General features: G+C 50.2%; 1 protein-coding gene across 3 annotated transcripts in view; it reads left to right on the forward strand.

Annotated features, from left to right (window-relative positions):
• LOC143759897 (uncharacterized) overlaps window positions 1-24,273 on the forward strand; it is a 200,576-nt gene that overhangs the window by 124,353 nt on the left and 51,950 nt on the right. For 2 of the 3 annotated variants that reach the window (XM_077248988.1, XM_077248989.1), the window contains one exon: window positions 2,393-2,582. In XM_077248988.1, coding sequence (XP_077105103.1) covers window positions 2,393-2,582 — 190 coding nt within the window. The remainder of the gene's footprint in view (window positions 1-2,392; window positions 2,583-24,273) is intronic. The other variant, XR_013212246.1, reaches the window with a different exon arrangement.

Raw genomic sequence — 24,273 nt, forward strand, 5'->3', positions numbered from 1 at the left:
TTTGATGTTCTCTCTCTCTCTGTCCCCCAGATGATATGGATAGGACAACCTGTATGATGGGGTAGGCCTGGAGCTTATTTATAGGGACCCTAGAGATGCCCCTCTCCCACAATTTGCCTCCGTGTCTTCATAGGTATTAAGGTCGGGCAGCCAACTTGGAATTAACTGTCCTGCTGGTCTCTGAAGTAATGCATAGAGCCTATTACTCCCTCGGTGTTCCGGCAACTGGCTACGCGCCTCAGAAGGAGGCTGCCGATCTCGGGGCAGAACTCCTCCCGGTATTATCTCCTTGTGCTGTGACTAGGCTTCTCACTCTCCACAATACAATTCGCTTCGTGTCCTTTCTTAGGATGCTGCCGCAATGGGCGCAGGCGCAGCTCCGTAACGTTCTATCTCGTGCTTGGCCTCTGTCAGGATCCCACCCCTGACAGGGACCCTCTGTCTGCAGCTCAGATGTTCCTCCTTTCCCCCTGTCTGCCTGACAGGTCCTCTCTGGGTCAAACCCAGGTGGCTTCTGACTGACTTCCTATCCAACCCACCAGTTTTACCCGTGTGTGAGGAATGGCCTAGTAGATAGTACCTTTGCTCCCCCTGGAGGAAGAGCGACATTACTGCAACGACCAGGACTCTGGGGCGCTGCACTAGCCTAGAGGCAGCTTGGCAAAATCACACCAATGCCATTATAACCTAGAGGCAGTTTGACACATTCACATCACTGCCATCATAGCCTAGAGGCAGCTCGGCACATTCACACCTCTGCCGTCATCACCTAGAGGCAACTTGGCACAATCACACAAATGCAATCATAGCGTAGAGGCAGCTTGGTACAATCACACCACTTCCTTCATCACCTAGTGGCAACTTGGCACAATCACACAAATACAATCATAGCGTAGAGGCAGCTTGGCACAATCACACCACTGCAATTGTCACCTATAGGCAGCTTGGCACAATCAGATAAGTGCTATTGTGGCATAGAGGCGCTAGTCATTTTATGAATTGTAGCATTAATTTCCTAGTATATTCAGACTTTAAAGTGAGTATACACCAAAATTATTTAAAAATTACGTTTATCACAAAAGCCTGGAGTGGTTTTGCAACATTTTGTACAAAAGAAAGTTGCATATCATAAAAATGTCTAATTCTAAGAAAATTCCGGTGACCCGTGTTCTTTAATAAACTTAAAGTAAAAATAATGGACTTGACAAAGAATGTTTTAAAAATGGTGCATAAGTTTTGAGCATTCCGATACTGCAAATATCGGGTATCGGCCGATATTTGCTGTATCGGAATTCCGATACCGAGTTCCGATATTTTTGCGATATCAGAAATCGGAATCGGAAGTGTGCGGTGCGTATGGTTCCCAGGGTCTGGAGGAGAGGAGACTCTCCTTCAGGCCCTGGGATCCATATTCATGTAAAAAATAAATAATAAAAATAAAAAATATGGATATACTCACCCCTCTGGCAGACCCTGGCTCTTAGCGTTGCCTCCGTTCCTAAGAATGCAGGGAGTGAAGGACCTTCGATGACGTCGCGGCTTGTGATTGGTCGCGTGAGCGGTCACATGAGCGGTCACGCGACCAATCACAAGCCGCGACGTCATCGAAAGTCCTTCACTCTGCATTCTTAGGAACGGAGGCAGACGCTTGGACCGGTGAGAACCGGGGCCGTCGGAGGGGTGAGTATATCAATATTTTTTATTTTTATTCTTTATTTTATACATGAATATGGATCCCAGGGCCTGAAGGAGAGTTTCCTCTCCTTCAGACCCTGGGAACCATTCCGATATTTTGTGTCCCATTGATATGCATTGGTTTCGGGTATCGGCGATATCCGATATTTTTTGGATATCGGCCGATCCAATCCGATACCGATACCTTTGCATATCGGAAGGTATCGCTCAACACTATGCATAACATATAAATGTGTCTAAAGTTAAAAATTACACAAAATTAACCTTAATTCTGGCAAATAACATGATAAATTCTCCCTATTTTATATATCTGGAACTGTAGGAAGCAACATTTAGACAATTTTCCTGAACTAATAAATGTGGTTGTCCTGGGGCTACTCTTAATTGCATTACATAGTAATATCTTATGAGTGAATATTATAAAAATGACAAATGGAGATTGATTTTCCATACGCAGTTTACCACGACTTAGCAGTGCATGCATGCAAACTGAAAAATGAAAAATAAGATCTAGAAATAATAAAGTTGTGTAATTTACGGTAACTTGCCACCTATGACCATGTGGATAAGCTGCAGATCAACTATATTCAAAATCATTATCAATCACATGAAAAAATATATATATATTTTGGAGAGCACTTGGCTATGTTGCTACTAATTGCAGGTTAGTATTAATATGTGTTTTTGTGTTTTGCAGTCTTAATAAATTAGAAATATTTGGATGCCATGCTCTTGCAGCAAAATGCTTGATTTCTGTCGCTATTGAATGTGTACATCTGGAGAACCTGAATATTGGTAGGATTCCAAAAGCAACTGATATGTGCTTGGCTAAAATAGCATCTAACTTACACAAGATCATCACACTGAATCTGACGGGCCTGAATGTGGTAACATTTTCCTTTTTATTCCATGAAATGTTTATTTCCATATGTAATCATAGTTAATGTAGAAGACAGTATTTACGCCAGGTATTTTGGTATACTCCCCGGACTCGGACTCTCATGCTCTTAAGGTACCTTCACACTAAGCGACTTTGCAGCGAGAACGGCGACTATCCGTGACGTTGCAGCGTCCTGGATAGCGATCTCGTTGTGTTTGACACGCAGCAGCGATCTGGATCCCGCTGTGATATCGCTGGTTGGAGCTAGAAGTCCAGAACTTTATTTCGTCGCTGATCACCCGCTGTCCATCGATGTGTTCACTTGTAACCAGGGTAAATATCGGGTTACTAAGCGCAGGGCCGCGCTTAGTAACCCGATATTTACCCTGGTTACCATTGTAAAAGTAAAAAAAAAAAACACTACATACTCACATTCTGATGTCTGTCACGTCCCCTGGTGTCCACAGGGTTACGCACTGCTGCTCAGAGCTTCCTGCACTGACTGTGTCAGCGCCGGCCGTAAAGCAGAGCACAGCGGTGACGTCACCGCTGTGCTCTGCTTTACTGCCGGTGCTGACACATTCAGTGCAGGAAGCTATGAGCAGCAGCGCATAACCCTGTGGATGCCGGGGGATGTGACAGACATCAGAATGTGAGTATGTAGTGGTTTTCTTTTTTTACTTTTACAATGGTAACCAGGGTAAATATCGGGTTACTAAGCGCGGCCCTGCACTTAGTAACCAGATGTTTACCCTGGTTACCCGGGTGCTGCAGGGGGACTTCGGCATCGTTGAAGACAGTTTCAACGATGCCGAAGTCGTTCCCCTGATCGTTGGTCGCTGGAGAGAGCTGTCTGTGTGACAGCTCCCCAGCGACCACACAACGACTTACCAACGATCACGGCCAGGTCGTATCGCTGGTCGTGATCGTTGGTAAGTTGTTTAGTGTAACGGTACCTTTACTGGTAATGTCCCAATTTAGAATTTTGTATTTCTTAGGCTGCCGTCACACGCTCAGTATTTGGTCAGTATTTTACATCAGTATTTGTAAGCCAAAACCAGGAGTGGGTTATAAATGCAGAAGTGGTGCATATGTTTCTATTATACTTTTCCTCTAATTGTTCCACTCCTGGTTTTGACTTACTAATACTGATGTAAAATACTGACCAAATACTGCTAGTGTGACGGCAGCCTTACTCTGGATGATTTAATGAGATGATATTTAGTAGAAAGTTCATAGTTAACGTAATATTCTATGTTGGCTGTAAAATAATAAAATGTTAGTTAGTACAAGTTTTCACTTAGCTTTCATTCATTGGTATATACAGTGGGTACGGAAAGTATTCATACCCCTTTAAATTTTTCACTCTTTGTTTCATTGCGGCCATTTGGTAAATTCCAAAAAGTTTATTTTTTTCTCATTAATGTACACTCTGCACCCCATCTTGTCTGAAAAAAATAGAAATGTACTAATTTTTGCAAATGTATTAAAAAAGAAATCTGAAATATCACATGGTCATAAGTATTCAGATCTTTTGCTCAGTATTGAGTAGAAGCACCCTTTTGAGCTAGTACAGCCATGAGTGTTCTTGGGAATGATGCAACAAGTTTTTCACACTTGGATTTGGGGATCTTCTGCCATTCTTCCTTGCAGATCCTCTCCAGTTCCGTCAGGTTGGATGGTGAAGGTTGGTGGACAGCCATTTTCAGGTCTCTCCAGAGATGCTCAATTTGGTTTAGGTCACGGCTCTGACCGGGCCAGTGAAGAATGGTCAGAGAGTTTTTCTGAAGCCACTCCTTTGTTATGTTAGCTGTGTGCTTAGGCCGGGATCACACACAGCGAGATACGGCCGAGTCTCGCAGGTTAAAACCAAGCTCTGGCACCGGCACTCCAGAGCGGAGCGTGCGGCCGCATAGCAATACATGGAGCTGCATGCTCCGCTCCGGAGTGCCGGTGCCAGAGCTTGTTTTTAACCTGCGAGACTCGGCCGTATCTTGCTGTGTGTGACTCCAGCCTTAGGGTCATTGTCTTGTTGGAAGGTGAACCTTTGGCCAATTCTGAGGTCCAGAGTAGTGTTGAGCGATACTTTCCGATATCGGAAAGTATCGGTATCGGAAAGTATCGGCCGATACCGTCAAAATATCGGATCTAATCCGATACCGATACCCGATCCCAATGCAAGTCAATGGGACGAAAATATCGGAATTAAAATAAATCCTTTATAAACTTGTAGGTTCATTCTACATGAAGGAAAACAACTAAGAATAATGTAGGATGTATTGGGGGACATGGCGGAGACATTAAAGGCACAGAGGTTTAGCCCAATGTAATAGAATAGCAGGTTTTTGGTTTTTTTTATGACGTTCGGCGGTAGAAAGATTTTGACTATGTTAATTTTTTTTTATTTTGTCAGATATTGATGTTTCACTACTTCCACGCCCTTCACCTTCTTTTTTACTTCTCCCACACTTTCTTCTTCATTATCCTCATCATCAGCTTCTTTGACATCAACTTCTTCACCTTATTCATCTTCTTCTTCATCTTCTACCTATTATTTTTTTTCTTACATTGTTCATATTCTTTTTATTTTACTATTATCTTCATCATATTCTACTTCTTCATCATATTCTTATTTGTGACAGGCATTCCCGTAGTTGTTATCTATAAAAGTTTGAAGATTACACCTTCCGTTCTGCCTGTCACAAAAGAGTTACATTTGTCCGCGTTCAGTTTGGCCTGCAGCATCAGGCTTTATCCAGGGGCACCACGAGGAGGAACGGACTCACCCCCATACACTGCTTAGTCTTCTTCTGCTTATAATTTAGATAATATTTTTTGCTCTGATATTTAGTGTTATGCTTAATGTTCTTCTGCTCTTTGTTCTGCAGCCTCTTGTTCTTCTGCTTCTCGGTCTTCCAGGTCGTCATCGTCTCCAGGGTCGTCGTCTCCGGGGTCGTCGTCATCGGGGTGGTCTTCAGGGTCGTCGTCTCCGGGGTCGTCGTCATCGGGGTGGTCTTCGGGGTCATCGTCTCCAGGGTCGTCGTCATCACGGTGGTTGTCGTCTCTGGTGTCGTCGTCATCTTAGGGGTGGTCTTCCGGGTCATCGTGTTTAGTCTCTTGAACTTGGAAATGTAGCAGAAGGTACAAGAAGGCTGAGAAAATGCCGAGAACCAGCTGATGGAACTGGAACTCGGATGGCTACCCGAAGGTCCAAGAGCCAATGGAACTACCGAGGACCAGCTGACGTTACTGGAACCCGGTTACTAAGCAGGAGGTACCCGTGCCTGAAAGCACTACCAAGGACCGCCTGACGTTGGTGGAACTCGGATACCCAGAGGGAGGCACCTAAGCCAAAGGCTCTGCCCGGAACCAGCTGACGGTACTGGAACCAGGATGGGGAGCAGAAGGTACAAGAGCAAGTGTCTGCGTGGCTTTTGCAGGACACGATGCCGGCTGCACAGCAGGGAAACAGCTGGCGGTGCTGAACCCCACTGACACATTGGCTGGTGTTTTTCTCTGTGCAGCTAGCAGTACCGGGCCCCAACTGGCGGTGTTAGAGCCCGGGGTCAGCAGGAGGAGGAGATGGAGCAGAGTGTAGGCCGAAGCCTGCACTGGCGGCAGCTTTGGGTCTGTTGTGCCTGCGTGGCTGTTGCAGGACACGTTGCCGGCTGCACAGCAGGGGAACAGCTGGCGGTGCTGAACCCCACTGACACATTGGCTGGTGTTTGGCTCTGTGCAGCTAGCAGTACCGGGCCCCAACTGGCGGTGTTGGAGCCCGGGCTCTGCAGGGGGAGCAGAGTGTAGGCCGAAGCCTACTTGAACCAATTTCAAAGGTAACCTTTAACCCCCCCTCAGGGGTTACAAAGTAGAAGAGCCACAGCTTATGCAGCAGTAGTGCTGCACAAGTCAAAGGTTGCTCTTTTAATTTTGCTCCTTGCACACGCTGAATGAAACACGTATAACATTTAGCCCTTTATACAGTCAAACTGTGTTGGAGGCGCGAGTTCCCTTTGTAATGAGACGCAGCACAGATGTCAAGAATCCCACCTTGGTGCTGGGTGCAGCCTCCTGAGCGTTGTTATTTGCTGTACAGAAGTCTGCGCTGTCGTGTTATCCCCTGGCCTAGCGCTGTTAGCGCTGCCCATCTTCTGACCTCATTTAATGTCGGCCGCTGCGGTTCGCGATGACCATGAATCCCAGCCCCGCGGTGTCTTAACATTGTTAAAACACTGCGGGGCTGTGATTCATGGCCTGGCGCAGCACATATGTTCGCCTCTCGCACTCGGGTCCTTACACCCGCTGCAGACTGTGCGGCGTCAGCTGATCCCTTATCGCATGCCACGGCCATGAAGCCGCACAGTCTGAAGAAGGGGGAAGGAGATGAGGGACAGGCGAACTGATGCACTGCTCATGCCCATCAATCACACCCTCGCAGTCCCAAGAAATAAGACACCGAGGGGCGTTGTGTGGGTCAGGGCGGCCGCAGAGGTGCAGGCAGCCAAACAATGATGCCAGAAGACGGGCAGCGCTACCAAGGGGGTTGCAGCGTGTCATTACAAAGGAAAGTCACACCCCCGGGACGGTTAAATGGTCACACAGAGGACACATTTCAGACGTGTTTTCAGTTCCACATGTGCGAGGAGAATACGTTTATGAGCCACCTTGCACACATGCAGCATTACCGCTGTACAAGGTGGCCTTAAAAACGTACAAACGCCTGGGGGAGGGGGGACAGGTTCCCTTCAATTTCAGTTCTTGTGTCTGCGTGGCTTTTGCAGGACACGATGCCGGCTGCACAGCAGGGGAACAGCTGGCGGTGCTGAACCCCACTGACACATTGGCTGGTGTTTTTCTCTGTGCAGCTAGCAGTATCGGGCCCCAACTGGTGGTGTTAGAGCCCGGGGTCAGCAGGAGGAGGAGATGGAGCAGAGTGTAGGCCGAAGCCTGCACTGGCGGCAGCTTTGGGTCTGTTGTGCCTGCGTGGCTGTTGCAGGACACGTTGCCGGCTGCACAGCAGGGGAACAGCTGGCGGTGCTGAACCCCACTGACACATTGGCTGGTGTTTGGCTCTGTGCAGCTAGCAGTACCGGGCCCCAACTGGCGGTGTTGGAGCCTGGGCTCTGCAGGGGGAGCAGAGTGTAGGCCGAAGCCTACTTGAACCAATTTCAAAGGTAACCTTTAACCCCCCCTCAGGGGTTACAAAGTAGAAGAGCCACAGCTTATGCAGCAGTAGTGCTGCACAAGTCAAAGGTTGCTCTTTTAATTTTGCTCCTTGCACACGCTGAATGAAACACGTATAACATTTAGCCCTTTATACAGTCAAACTGTGTTGGAGGCGCGAGTTCCCTTTGTAATGAGACGCAGCACAGATGTCAAGAATCCCACCTTGGTGCTGGGTGCAGCCTCCTGAGCGTTGTTATTTGCTGTACAGAAGTCTGCGCTGTCGTGTTATCCCCTGGCCTAGCGCTGTTAGCGCTGCCCATCTTCTGACCTCATTTAATGTCGGCCGCTGCGGTTCGCGATGACCATGAATCCCAGCCCCGTGGTGTCTTAACATTGTTAAAACACTGCGGGGCTGTGATTCATGGCCTGGCGCAGCACATATGTTCGCCTCTCGCACTCGGGTCCTTACACCCGCTGCAGACTGTGCGGCGTCAGCTGATCCCTTATCGCATGCCACGGCCATGAAGCCGCACAGTCTGAAGAAGGCGGAAGGAGATGAGGGACAGGCGAACTGATGCACTGCTCATGCCCATCAATCACACCCTCGCAGTCCCAAGAAATAAGACACCGAGGGGCGTTGTGTGGGTCAGGGCGGCCGCAGAGGCGCAGGCAGCCAAACAATGATGCTAGAAGACGGGCAGCGCTACCAAGGGGGTTGCAGCGTGTCATTACAAAGGAAAGTCACACCCCCGGGACGGTTAAATGGTCACACAGAGGACACATTTCAGACGTGTTTTCAGTTCCACATGTGCGAGGAGAATACGTTTATGAGCCACCTTGCACACATGCAGCATTACCGCTGTACAAGGTGGCCTTAAAAACGTACAAACGCCTGGGGGAGGGGGGACAGGTTCCTTTCAATTTCAGTTCTTGTGTCTGCGTGGCTTTTGCAGGACACGATGCCGGCTGCACAGCAGGGGAACAGCTGGCGGTGCTGAACCCCACTGACACATTGGCTGGTGTTTTTCTCTGTGCAGCTAGCAGTACCGGGCCCCAACTGGCGGTGTTAGAGCCCGGGGTCAGCAGGAGGAGGAGATGGAGCAGAGTGTAGGCCGAAGCCTGCACTGGCGGCAGCTTTGGGTCTGTTGTGCCTGCGTGGCTGTTGCAGGACACGTTGCCGGCTGCACAGCAGGGGAACAGCTGGCGGTGCTGAACCCCACTGACACATTGGCTGGTGTTTGGCTCTGTGCAGCTAGCAGTACCGGGCCCCAACTGGCGGTGTTGGAGCCCGGGCTCTGCAGGGGGAGCAGAGTGTAGGCCGAAGCCTACTTGAACCAATTTCAAAGGTAACCTTTAACCCCCCCTCAGGGGTTACAAAGTAGAAGAGCTACAGCTTATGCAGCAGTAGTGCTGCACAAGTCAAAGGTTGCTCTTTTAATTTTGCTCCTTGCACACGCTGAATGAAACACGTATAACATTTAGCCCTTTATACAGTCAAACTGTGTTGGAGGCGCGAGTTCCCTTTGTAATGAGACGCAGCACAGATGTCAAGAATCCCACCTTGGTGCTGGGTGCAGCCTCCTGAGCGTTGTTATTTGCTGTACAGAAGTCTGCGCTGTCGTGTTATCCCCTGGCCTAGCGCTGTTAGCGCTGCCCATCTTCTGACCTCATTTAATGTCGGCCGCTGCGGTTTGCGATGACCATGAATCCCAGCCCCGCGGTGTCTTAACATTGTTAAAACACTGCGGGGCTGTGATTCATGGCCTGGCGCAGCACATATATTCGCCTCTCGCACTCGGGTCCTTACACCCGCTGCAGACTGTGTGGCGTCAGCTGATCCCTTATCGCATGCCACGGCCATGAAGCCGCACAGTCTGAAGAAGGCGGAAGGAGATGAGGGACAGGCGAACTGATGCACTGCTCATGCCCATCAATCACACCCTCGCAGTCCCAAGAAATAAGACACCGAGGGGCGTTGTGTGGGTCAGGGCGGCCGCAGAGGCGCAGGCAGCCAAACAATGATGCCAGAAGACGGGCAGCGCTACCAAGGGGGTTGCATCGTGTCATTACAAAGGAAAGTCACACCCCCGGGACGGTTAAATGGTCACACAGAGGACACATTTCAGACGTGTTTTCAGTTCCACATGTGCGAGGAGAATACGTTTATGAGCCACCTTGCACACATGCAGCATTACCGCTGTACAAGGTGGCCTTAAAAACGTACAAACGCCTGGGGGAGGGGGGACAGGTTCCCTTCAATTTCAGTTCTTGTGTCTGCGTGGCTTTTGCAGGACACGATGCCGGCTGCACAGCAGGGGAACAGCTGGCGGTGCTGAACCCCACTGACACATTTAATCCCACTGGGGGCAAGAGATCCATGGACATGCGCAGTGCATATCTGAACCTCCACCTCTCACTCATCTCCCTACGGCTTCTTCTGACTGTGCGGTGTCACGGCCGTGGCATGCTATTAGGGACCAGCTGACACCGCACAGTTTGAATAAGCCGTAGGGAGATGAGTGAGAGGTGGAGGTTCAGATATGCACTGCGCATGTCCATGGATCTCTGGCCCCCAGTGGGATTAAATCAGAAGACAGTATGAGGCGGGCTCTCGGCCAGCGCGGCCGCACAGGCGCAGCCAGCCTGACACCAAATGATGTCAGAAGACGGGCAGCGCAAAATGTGTGCATGGCCAAGGGCTAACCTAACAGCGCAGGCTCCGGGACTGATTCAAACAACGCTGAGGAGGCGGCGCACGGCGCCAAGGGGGTAAGAATGACGGCTGTGCTGCGTCACATCACAAAGGAAAGTTCCACCAACCGGACGGTATCACGGTAGGAGGGGACACTTTTCATAAGTGTTAGGATCAGCATGTGCAAGGAGCACCACGAAAAGAGGCACTTTTTCCCTTTGCATCATTACTGCTGCACAAGGTGGCTCCTTCAGTAACAAACGCCTGGGGGGGGGGGGGACAGGTTCCCTTAAATTTAACTTGTTGTGCCTGCGTGGCGGTCGCAGTACACGTTGCCGGCTGCACAGCAGGGCAACAGCTGGCGGTGCTGAACCCCACTAACACATTGGCGAGGTGTTTTGCTCTGTGCGGACAGCACTTCTGGACGGCAACTAGCGTTGTTGGAGCCCAGGGACAGGAGGGGGAGGTGGAGGAGGTAGGAGGGATTGCCACACACACAGCTGGGGAACAGCTGACGTTACTGAACCCCAATAACAGAGGAGGGACTGTTGACTGTGCGTACTGCACTTCTGGACGGCAACTGGCGGTGTTGGAGCCCAGGGACAGGAGGGGGAGGTGGAGGAGGTAGGAGGGATTGCCACACACACAGCTGGGGAACAGCTGACGTTACTGAACCCCAATAACAGAGGAGGGACTGTTGACTGTGCGTACAGCACTTCTGGACGGCAACTGGCGGTGTTGGAGCCCAGGGACAGGTGGAGGAGGAGGAGGTAGGAGGAGGTAGGAGGGATTGCCACACACACAGCAGGGGAACAGCTGACGTTACTGAACCCCAATAACAGAGGAGGGACTGTTGACTGTGCGTACAGCACTACTGGACGGCAACTAGCGGTGTTGGAGCCCAGGGACAGGAGGGGGAGGTGGAGGAGGTAGGAGGGATTGCCACACACACAGCTGGGGAACAGCTGACGTTACTGAACCCCAATAACAGAGGAGGGACTGTTGACTGTGCGTACAGCACTTCTGGACGGCAACTGGCGGTGTTGGAGCCCAGGGACAGGTGGAGGAGGAGGAGGTAGGAGGAGGTAGGAGGGATTGCCACACACACAGCAGGGGAACAGCTGACGTTACTGAACCCCAATAACAGAGGAGGGACTGTTGACTGTGCGTACAGCACTTCTGGACGGCAACTGGCGGTGTTGGAGCCCAGGGACAGGTGGAGGAGGATGAGGTAGGAGGAGGTAGGAGGGATTGCCACACACACAGCAGGGGAACAGCTGACGTTACTGAACCCCAATAACAGAGGAGGGACTGTTGACTGTGCGTACAGCACTTCTGGACGGCAACTGGCGGTGTTGGAGCCCAGGGACAGGTGGAGGAGGAGGAGGTAGGAGGAGGTAGGAGGGATTGCCACACACACAGCAGGGGAACAGCTGACGTTACTGAACCCCAATAACAGAGGAGGGACTATTGACTGTGCGTACAGCACTTCTGGACGGCAACTGGTGGTGTTGGAGCCCAGGGACAGGTGGAGGAGGAGGAGGTAGGAGGAGGTAGGAGGGATTGCCACACACACAGCAGGGGAACAGCTGACGTTACTGAACCCCAATAACAGAGGAGGGACTGTTGACTATGCGTACAGCACTTCTGGACGGCAACTGGCGGTGTTGGAGCCCAGGGACAGGTGGAGGAGGAGGAGGTAGGAGGAGGTAGGAGGGATTGCCACACACACAGCTGGGGAACAGCTGACGTTACTGAACCCCAATAACAGATGAGGGACTGTTGACTGTGCGTACAGCACTTCTGGACGGCAACTGGCGGTGTTGGAGCCCAGGGACAGGTGGAGGAGGAGGAGGTAGGAGGAGGTAGGAGGGATTGCCACACACACAGCAGGGGAACAGCTGACGTTACTGAACCCCAATAACAGAGGAGGGACTGTTGACTGTGCGTACAGCACTTCTGGACGGCAACTGGCGGTGTTGGAGCCCAGGGACAGGTGGAGGAGGAGGAGGTAGGAGGAGGTAGGAGGGATTGCCACACACACAGCAGGGGAACAGCTGACGTTACTGAACCCCAATAACAGAGGAGGGACTGTTGACTGTGCGTACAGCACTTCTGGACAGCAACTGGCGGTGTTGGAGCCCAGGGACAGGTGGAGGAGGAGGAGGTAGGAGGAGGTAGGAGGGATTGCCACACACACAGCAGGGGAACAGCTGACGTTACTGAACCCCAATAACAGAGGAGGGACTGTTGACTGTGCGTACAGCACTTCTGGACGGCAACTGGCGGTGTTGGAGCCCAGGGACAGGTGGAGGAGGAGGAGGTAGGAGGAGGTAGGAGGGATTGCCACACACACAGCAGGGGAACAGCTGACGTTACTGAACCCCAATAACAGAGGAGGGACTGTTGACTGTGCGTACAGCACTTCTGGACGGCAACTGGCGGTGTTGGAGCCCAGGGACAGGTGGAGGAGGAGGAGGTAGGAGGAGGTAGGAGGGATTGCCACACACACAGCAGGGGAACAGCTGACGTTACTGAACCCCAATAACAGAGGAGGGACTGTTGACTGTGCGTACAGCACTACTGGACGGCATCTAGCGGTGTTGGAGCCCAGGGACAGGAGGGGGAGGTGGAGGAGGTAGGAGGGATTGCCACACACACAGCTGGGGAACAGCTGACGTTACTGAACCCCAATAACAGAGGAGCGACTGTTGGGACTGTGCGGACAGCACTTCTGGACGGCAACTGGCGGTGTTGGAGCCCAGGGACAGGTGAAAAAGCAGAGGAACACAATGTAGGCCGAAGCCTGAGAAAGTCGAAAGGGAACCTTTAACCCCCCCCAAGGCGTTTGTAGCTGAAAGAGCCAGCTTGTGCAGCACAAAAGATGCAAAAGGAAAAGGTGGCTCTTTTCATCACGCTCCTTGCAAACACAGAACTAAACACTTATAAACTGTGTCCCCTGAAACCGTGAAACCGTCCCGGAGGTGGGACTTTCCTTCGTAATATGACGCAGCACAGCCGTCATTCCTACCCCCCCCTGGCGCCGCGCCCCGGCTCCTCAGCGTTGTTTGATTCCGTCCCGGAGCCTGCACTGTTAAGTTATCCCTTGGCCAGGCACACTTAGCGCTGCCCATCTTCTGACATCATTTGGTGTCAGGCTGGCTGCGCCTGTGCGGCCGCGCTGGACGAGAGCCCGCCTCGCAGTGTCTTCTGATTTTATCCCACTGGGGGCCTGGGATCCATGGCCATGCGCAGTGCATATCCTCGCCTCTCACTCCCCTCCCTACGGCTTCTTAAGACTGTGCGGTGTCACGACCGTGGCATGCTATTAGGGACCAGCTGACACCGAACAGTCTGAAGAAGCCATAGGGAGATGAGTGAGAGGTGGAGGTTCAGATATGCAATGCGCATGTCCATGGATCCCAGGCCCCCAGTGGGATTAAATCAGAAGACACTGCGAGGCGGGCTCTCGGCCAGCGCGGCCGCACAGGCGCAGCCATCCTGACACCAAATGATGCCAGAAGACGGGCAGCGCTAAGTGTGCCTGGCCACGGGATAACATAACAGCGCAGGCTCCGGGACGGAATCAAACAACGCTGAGGAGCCGGGGCGCAGCGCCGGGGGGGTAGGAATGACGGCTGTGCTGCGTCATATTACGAAGGAAAGTCCCACCTCCGGGACGGTTTTACGGTATCAGTGGACACATTTTATAAGTGTTAAGTTCTGCGTGTGCAAGGAGCTAAACCAAAATAGCTACCTTTTCCTTGTGCAGCATTACTGCTGCACAAGGTGGCTCTTTCAGTAACAAACGCCTTGGGGGGGGGGGGGGACAGATTCCCTTACATTTCAGTTGTTGTGTCAGCGTGGCGGTCGCATGACACATTGCCGGCTACACAGCTGGGGATCAGCTGACGTTACTGAAACCCAATAACACTGGGTCGTATGTTTTGACTGTGCAGACGGCACTTCTGAGCCTCAACTGGCGGTGTTGGAGCCCAGGAATTTAAGTTCAGGTGGTAGAAAGATGAACACAACAGGAGACCTGGATAACGTATACAGTGACCTAATTATTTAATCAGGAGGAGGAGTGGCAAATTCCTGCAAGATCCAGGCCTTGTTCATTTTCAGGAAAGTAAGCCGGTCAACGTTATCGGAGGATAGTCGCATGCGACGGTCAGTTAGTACACCACCTGCAGCACTAAAGACACGTTCCGATAATACACTGGCCGCAGGGCAAGACAGCACCTCCAATGCATACTGGCTTAGCTCTGGCCATGTATCCAGCTTTGAGACCCAAAACTTGAAAGGGGAAGAGCCGTCTGGGAGTACAGCAAGAGGGCAAGACATGTAGTCTGTCACCATCTGACGGAACCGTTGCCTCCTGCTGACTGGAGCCGTCTGTGATGGTGTAGACTTTTGTGGCGGGCACAGAAAACTGTGCCACAGTTGGGCCATACTGGTCTTGCCTTGGGCAGAGGCACTGCTTCTGCTCCCTCTTTGTGCAGAGCCTCCACCACTGCCTGGACGCACTGAGCTGCTTTGGAATGCACTAGCAGCACTTCTCTCAGTTGGAATGGAGAAGATGATGGAATTGACCAGTGTGTCTTGGTACTCCCGCATTTTTCGCTCCCGGTTCAACGGTGTGATGAGGCTTTCTACGTTGTCCCGGTAGCGAGGATCGAGGAGGGTGAACACCCAATAATCAGACATGTTGAGAATGTGGGCGATGCGGCGGTCGTTTCTCAGGCACTGCAGCATGTAATCCACCATGTGCTGCAGACTGCCAACTGCCCAAGAAACGCTGTCCCCTGCTGGAGGCGTGGTCTCTGCCCGCTCGTCATCACCCCACCCTCGCTGTACACACTGAGTACTGGACAATTCGGTAACTCCCTCCTCTGGACGGATGTCTTCCTCCTCCATTGACTCCTCCTCATCCTCCTCACAAACTGTCCCCTGCCTACGCGTTTGTGAGGAACCACGTGGCGCTGACTGTCCAGAAGATGATGGAAATGGTGAATCCTCATCCTCCACCTCTTCCACAACATCATCCCTTAGCGCTTGCAGTGATTTTTCAAGCAGGCAGATAAGGGGGACAGTCATGCTGACTAGTGCATCATCTGCACTCGCCATCCGCGTGGAATAATCAAAGGGACGCAAAACCTGGCAGACGTCATTCATAGTGGCCCACTCTGTGGTTGTGAAGTCTGTACGGCGCTGACTGCGACTTCTTTGCGCCTGAAGCAGCTGGTACTCCATTACAGCTTGCTGCTGCTCACACAACCGCTCCAACATATGTAACGTGGAATTCCACCTGGTAGGTAGGTCACATATGATGCGATGTTCCGGCAGGCGGTGTCGGCGCTGCAGAGCCGCAATGCGCGCTTTTGCCGTGCTGGAACGCCGCAAGTGAGCACACTCTAGGCGGACCTTGTGCAGCAGTGCATCAAGATCCGGATAGTCCCTCAAAAAGCTCTGCACGACCAAATTGAGCACATGTGCCAGACATGGGATGTGAGTGAGGTTGCCGAGGCCCAGAGCTGCCACCAGATTTCGGCCATTATCACACACTACCATGCCTGGCTGGAGATTCGCTGGCACAAACCACACATCGCTCTCCTGCTTGATGGCATTCCAGAGCTCCTGCGCTGTGTGGCTACGATTCCCCAAAAAAATTAATTTCAAGACGGCCTGTTGACGTTTGGCCACGGCTGTGCTCATGTCGGTCGTAACAGGTACACGTTCATCACGGGTCCATGTGGAGGTGGACTGTGACGGCTCCTGCAGCGATGATTCTGCGGAACTGGTGTAAGAGGAGGAGTCAATGCGTACAGAATGGATTCCTGCAATCCTTGGAGTGGGCAGGACACGTCCTGCGCCACTCGCACGGTCTGTACCCGGCTCAACGACATTAACCCAATGGGCAGTGAGGGAAAGGTATTGCCCCTGTCCATGTTGACTGGTCCACGCATCGGTGGTGAGGTGGACCTTGCTACTGACGGCGTTCAGTAGCACGTGTTTTATGTGTCCCTCCACATGCTTGTGCAGGGCAGGGACGGCTTGCCCGCTGAAGTAAAAGCGGCTGGGCACATTGTACTGTGGGACTGCCAATGACATCAAGTCACGGAAGCTGTCAGTCTCCACCAGCCTGAATGACAGCATTTCCAGTGAAAGAAGTTTGGCAATGCCTGCAGTCAGAGCCTGTGCTCGTGGGTGGTTTGACGAGAAAGGCCGCCTTTTCTCCCATGCCTGTACTACCGATGGCTGTAGACTGGGCTGGGAGTGTGTGGATGACTGGGAAAGTGGTGCTGCGGGTGGAATTACAGCGGGTCTCTGGACAACAGGGCCAGAGGTTCTTCCACGGCGATCCTGGGAGGAAGCCGAACCAGCTGCGTGTGAGCTAGAGGAAGAGGCAACACGAGCTGAAGAGGTGGTAGCTGCCGCTGTTGGTTGGCCTAGCTCTTCAGTGTGTTTTTCTAACTCCGCCGGGTGCCTGTTGCGCACATGTTTCCACATGTTGGAGGTATTGAGGTTGCTGACATTTCGACCTCTTTTGACTTTTTGATGACACACCTTGCATCTGACATAGCAAATGTCATCTGCAACTGTGTCAAAAAAGGACCAGGCACTGCAAGTCTTGGGAGCGCCCTTTTTGGCTTTTGGAAGAGACATGCTCCTAACGGGTGCCAAAGCGGAGGCTGCAGGATCCGCAGTCTTCCCCCTCCCTCTCCCTCTTTGGGCCGTACGGGGAATCTCTTCCTCAGAGCTGCTCCCACCACCTTCCTGTCCCTCACGCCAAGATGGGTCAAGGACCTCATCATCTACACTACCCTCTGCCCCCAACTGCTCCTCCTGGGTAGTCTCAGCAGCAGAGCACGCACCAGTAAGTGGCACCTGAGTGTCATCATCAGCTGATGCGGCCTGCGATGTGGTGACCGGAGCCACTGGCCCACCCGCCTCTTCAGAGGAAGAGAGAAAAAGCTGTTGGGCATCACTGCACCCTGCCTCTTCTTCCATTTCTCCAATGCTGCTTGGCTGGCCCCCTGTTTCCAAGCCAAGAGATTCAGAGAACAGAAGTAGAGACGGCTCCTGTCCTGGGCTCTCTGTCTGCCTGGGCAATTTGGCAGGTGGTGAAGAGACAGATGGCTGCTCTCCAGTGCTCTGTGTCTGAGAGGATGTGGCACTAATTGAAGTTGATGCATTAGCTGCCATCCATCCGACAACGGCTTCAATTTGGTCTTCACGCAGCAGCGGTGTACGGCGCTCTGACACAAAGCTGCGCATGAACGACTGTTGCCTGGTGAATGTGGGTGCTGATGAGTCACCGGTGCCCGCAGCAGGCACAGAATCCCCACGTCCCCTCCCTGCTCCGCGCCCACGCCCACGTGCCTTACTCACTGCCTTCTTCATCTTGGTTGACTGATAAAGATAAGCAGAAAAGTACTAACGGCTTTGTGTGCTTATTCCTGAGCAACTCCTCCTAACAGGTATAAGAAACACTAATTTTCTAAAGTGTGGACTAGACTTTAATATGAGCTAATGTGGCCTACACAAATGTAAAGTGGTGTAACTGGTGTGTTTGGTGAACTTTATTATTTATTTATTTTTTGGGGGCTGAACTGACAACGGATAGAGCTGCAGTCACACGGAGACCGTGCAGACAGACGTAAACGGCGCTGCAAGGCCCAAAAACCCTCCTCTACGTTATCCTATGTAGTGTTTTTCCACAAGTTAGCTGGAGACGGGTGGAAAGACACTAATAGGAATTTTTTGAAAAAATGTGCAGCAGCCTGCACTACTTTAAACAAAATGAAAATTGATTTGGCGGTATGACGCAGTGAACAACCCTGAGCTGGAGACAACCAGGCTACGGCTGCTCACAGACTACAGGGCGAGCTGCAGTCACACGGAGACCGTGCAGACAGCCGTAAACGGCGCTGCAAGGCCCAAAAACCCTCCTCTACGTTATCCTATGTAGTGTTTTTCCACAAATTAGCTGGAGACGGGTGGAAAGACACTAATAGGATTTTTTTGAATAAATTAGCAGCAGACTACACTACTTGAAAAAAAAAATAAATAAAAAACAGTATGAGGCAATGAACCACCCTCCCTGAACTGAATACAACCAGCTATGGATGGCCTATGTGGCTGCACTCAGACTAGAGAGTGGGCTGCACTCACACACACACACACACAGACCTTGCAGATCGCTGTGAAAACAGCGCTACAAGGCAAAAGCAAGGTGAATAGTAGGTGAACACAGCGGTTGCTAAATTAGCCTTTGGAAAGCACAAAGAAGCAAATCGCTATCTCTAAACTGGCCCTCAGTCAGCAAACAGCGTCCTGTCACTAACTGAATTCACAGCAGAGTGATCGCAAAATGGCGCCAGCGACTTTTAAACTGCATCATGACATCATTTCAGCAGCCAATCACAGCCTTGCCAGTAGTTTCATGCCCTCCATGCTAAACAGGATGTGCCCACACTTGGAATCATTCTCATTGGCTGAATTTCTGCATTTTGAATCTTGGAACTTCCGATTCCGGTATCCGATACGCGGCAAGTATCGGAATCCCGGTATCGGAATTCCGATACCGCAAGTATCGGCCGATACCCGATACTTGCGGTATCGGAATGCTCAACACTAGTCCAGAGCACTCTGGAAAAGGTTTTCATCCAGGATATCTCTGTACTTGTAAGTGATGAAGAAAGGCAGGTAAAAACGCCTAAAAATCCAAGCAGGTGTTTTGTAGACACAAGATAGTAGCAAATATCATGTCAATGATTGTAATATGTAATATACATCCCATACAATAATAAACATTTAGATAACCACTCAGAGTAAAGACATGCCCTGATGGATTAGGCAAAATATAGATTAGTCAATACAATCACAAAAGCGACTGAGTAAAACAGAGGGTGCACTTATCGTGTATGGGGTACGCCCCGATGCGTTTCCCCGCTGTTATGGTTCATCAGGAGGCCAAGAGGATGATAAAGATGTTAGCTGATGCCTGATGTCATGATGAATGGTTGACAACAGTGATGACCACGCCCCATGACGAAGCTATATGACGAAACGTTCGTTGGGGACTGGGACCAACGCCGGGATGGGACATCAATTATGGGTAAACACCTATAAACAGGCAGTCATGCATACTATATTATTCATAGCAATGCACTCTAATTGGGAGTATATTTACCATATTTAAAGTCAAATGCACGCAACCTATGTCCAATTGGTAGAGCTATGTATATTGATTTATGAGGTATTGCATGTTTGCCTTATGCAATTTGTTGCTTGCAATGCTATTGTATATACCTTACTTTGCCCTATCCTGACCTTGGTCCCCTGTTGTTTTACCTGGGATCACACTGTTATAAGACATATCTTACATTGAGATTCTGGGGTATAGAGTTACGAGCCTCTATAAGACGACTCAGCTCATTCCATAGGTTTTCTATGGGATTCAGGTCTGGAGAAAGTGCAGGCCCCGCCATTTCAAGTATCCTGGTCTCCAGCAACCATTCCTCAATGATGCAACCTCAATGAGCTGGTGCATTGTCATCCATGAAGATGAAACTAGGATTTGTGATCATGCAGTGGCACAATGACTGGATTAATGCTATTAGTTAAGCAGTAGGGGCTTGTCATTGTATTGACTAGGCACACCTGCCCACACTGTAACACCACCACCACAGGCTAAACTGGTGACAACAGTGGCTTATGCATAGTGCTCTCCTTGATGTCTTCAACATCATTGGTGGCCATCATTTCTGCTCAGAGTGATTCGACTTTCTTCAGTGAACAGCACAGAGGCCCACTGGTTCATCGTCTAGCGTAGATGTTCCCTGACCCATGCAAGATAATGACGCCTGTGCCTGGTGATTTGGTCAGTTATCCTTGCAGGTCATCTAACACGCAGACCATGCTGATGTAAACAGGTTTGAATGGTTTGACGTGACACTTGGTTGCCTCTCGCCTCACTTAAATATGCCTGGAGTTGTGTGGCATCATCCGGTTCCAAAGGGCATTGATCCCAATGAAGCGGTAATCAGTGTGGGATGTGGCCAAAGGACATCCACTTCTGTGCTGTATATTGGGGGCTCACACTGTATATAGGGAGCTATGGTAGGGATCACACTGTATGTAGGGTTCTATATGGGGACTCACTGTATATAGGAGGCTAACACTCTATATAAGAGCTATGTGGGGTCCACCCTGTATTTAGGGAAGTATGTTGGGGATCATAGTATATATAGGGGGCCATGTGAGAGTTCATCCTGTATATAGAGAGGCTATATGGGGGATTACTGTATATAGGAGGCTATGTGGTGGCTCACACTCTATATAGGAGCTATGTGGGGATTTACACTATTTAGGGAGCTATGTAGGGGCTTATACTGTATATAGGTGGCCATGTGAGGGTTAATTCTGTATATAGAGAGGCTATATGGGGGCTCATACTGTATATAGGAAGCTATGTAAGGGTTCTCACTGTATATATGGAGCTATGTTGGGGTTCATACTGCATGAAGGGGGCTATGTGAGGGCTCATCCTGTATATAGAGAGGCAATGTGGGGTTCATCCTATATACACTGCTCAAAAAAATAAAGGGAACACTTAAGCAACAGAATATAACTCCAAGTAAATCCAACTTCTGTGAAACAAACTGTCCACTTAGGAAGCAACACTGTTTGACAATCAATTTCACATGCTGTTGTGCAAATGGAATAGACAATGGATGGAAATTATTGGCAATTATCAAGACCCACTCAATAAAGAGTGGTTCTGCAGGTGGGGACCACAGACCACATCTCAGTACCAATGCTTTCTGGCTGATATTTTGGTCACTTTTGAATGTTGGTTGTGCTTTCACACTCATGGTAGCATGAGACGGACTCTACAACCCACACAAGTGGCTCAGGTAGTGCAGCTCATCCAGGATGGCACATCAATGTGAGCTGTGGCAAGAAGGTTTGCTGTGTCTGTCAGCGTATTGTTCAGAGGCTGGAGGCGCTACCAGGAGACAGGCCAGTACACCAGGAGATGTGGAGGGGGCTGTAGGAGGGTAACAACCCAGCAGCAGGACCACTACCTCAGCCTTTGTGCAAGGAGGAACAGAAGGAGCACTGCCAGAGCACTGCAAAATAACCTCCAGCAGGCCACAAATGTGCATGTGTCTGCACAAATGATTAGAAAGCGACTCCATAAGGATGGTCTGAGTGCTCACAGCCCAACACTGTGCAGGATGCTTGGCATTTGCCACAGAACACCAGGAATGGTAAATTCGCCACTGGCGCCCTGTGCTCTTCACAGATGAAAGCAGGTTCACACTGAACACATGTGACAGAACAGACGTGACAGAGTCTGGAGATGCCGTGGAGAGTGATCTGCTGCCTGCAACTTCCTTCAGCATGACCGGTTTGGCAGTGTGTCAGTAATGGTGTGTGGTGGCATTTCTTTGGAGGGACGCACAGCCCTCCATGTGCTCACCAGAGGTAACCTGACTGCCATTAGGTACCGAGATGAGATTCTCAGACACCTTGTGAGACCATATGCTGGTGCGGTTGGCCCTGGGTTCCTCCTAATGTAGGACAATGCCAGACCTCATGTGGCTGGAGTGTCAGCAGTTCCTGCAAGATGAAGACATTGAAGCTAGAGACTGGCCCGTCCGTTCCCCAGACCTGAATCCGATTGATCACATCTGGGACATCATGTCTCGCACCATCCTCCAACGTCACGTTGCAACACAGACTGTCCAGGAGTTGGCAGATGCTTTAGTCCAGGTCTGGGAGGAGATCCCTCAGGAGACCATCCACCGCCTGATCAGGAGCATGCCTAGGCATTGTAGGGAGGCACGTTGAGGCCTCACACACTACTGAGCATCATTTCCTTGTCTTGAGGCATTTCCACTGAAGTTGGATCAGCCTGTAACTTCATTTTCCACTTTGATTTTGAGCATCATTCCAAATCCAGTACTCCGTGGGATATTAATTGTGATTTACGTTGATCATTTTTAGGTTTTATTGTTCTCAACACATTCCACTATGTAATGAGTAAAGATTTTCAACTGGAATATTTAATTCAGTGATATCTAGGATGTGGGATTTAAGTGTTCCCTTTATTTTTTTGATAACTCACCAAAAAACAACAATACCACATATATTTTTCATGTATTTTAATATTTCTAATAAAGAAGTCGTATATTTTATTAATGGACTGGTACATCATTTTTCCCTATTTAGTTCTTCCTTTATTTTTTTGAGCAGTGTACAAAGAGGCTATTTTGGGGCTCAAACTGTATAGAAGTGGCTATGTGGTGACTCATACTGTAAATAGGAGGCTATGTGAGGGTTCATACTTTATATAGGAAGCTATCTTAGAACTCATCTATATATATAATTGTCTAAGGGTTTTTCCGTCTGTCTGTCTGTCTGTCTTTCTGTCTGTCTGTCTGTCTGTCTTTCTGTCTGTCTGTCTGTCTGTCCTGGAAATCCCGCATCTCTGATTGGTCGAGGCTGCCAGGCCTCGACCAATCAGCGACGGGCACAGCATGGCGACGATGAAGTCATAATGGAAATCCCGCGTCTCTGATTGGTCGAGGCCGCCAGGCCTCGACCACTCAGCGACCGGCACAGTATCAACGTAGGTCATAATGGTTGCCATGGCGACGATGATGTCCTAAAGGTTGCCTCGACCAATCAGCGACGAGCACAGTCTGCCGCGAATTCTGGAATCATCATTATCCATATACTACGGAGACATGCATATTCTAGAATACCCGATGCGTTAGAATCGGGCCACAATCTAGTACTGTATATAGGGAAACTATGTGACTGCTCATGCTGTATATAGAGGGGCTGTGTGTGGGCTCATCCTGTATATAATGAACTATGTGGGTGCTCACACTGTATAAGAGGCTATGTGAGGCTCACACTGTATATAGGAAGCTATGGTGGTGCTCACACTGTATATAGAAGGTTATGTGGAGGCTCACACTGTATATAGGGAGCTATGTGGGGGTTCAGTGTATGTTGGGAGGCGACGTGAGGGCTCACACTGTATAAAGTAGCTATATGGGGGCTCATACTCTATATAGGAGGCTATGCAGGGCTCACACTGTATATAAGCAGCGTGGTCATACTGTATATGGGGGCCATGTGGGGCTCATACTGTATAAAGGGAGCTATGTACTAGTTCATACTGTATATATGGGGCTATCTGAGGTCTCATGCTTTATATAGAGAGACCATGTGCTGGCTAATCCTGTATATAGAGAGGCTATGTTGGAGCCAAAACTCTCTAAAGGTGGCTATGTGGGGCTCATACTGGATCTAGGAGTCTGTGAATGATGGGGAATTTAATGACAGCTTACAATCCTTCTGGAAACGTGTAGCTGTAACAGGACACCTGACTTAGGCATCTATGTACGAGTTCATACTGTGTAAAGGGGGCTCTTGCTATATGTGGAGTGCTGTGTGGAGTCTCATCCTGTACACAGAGAGCTATATGGAGGTTCATACTGTATATAGGTGGCTATGTGAGGGCTCATACATTATGTAGGGGGGCTATGTGAGTGTTCATACTGTATATAGGCGAGCTATGTGATGGAACATACTGTATCTAGGTAGGCTATGTGATTTCTCATACTGTATCTAGGGAGGCTTTGTGAGAGCTCATGCTGTATATAGGGGACTATGTAAGGGCTCATAATGTATATAGGGAACTATGTGAGGGCTCATACTGTATTTAGGGAGCTATGTGGGGACTCATACTGTATCTAGAGAGGCTATCTGAGGGCTCATACTGTATATAGGGGACTATGTAAGGGTTCATAATGTA

Source organism: Ranitomeya variabilis, chromosome 1 (assembly GCF_051348905.1).
Source record: "Ranitomeya variabilis isolate aRanVar5 chromosome 1, aRanVar5.hap1, whole genome shotgun sequence".
Classification (NCBI taxonomy): Eukaryota; Metazoa; Chordata; class Amphibia; order Anura; family Dendrobatidae; genus Ranitomeya; species Ranitomeya variabilis.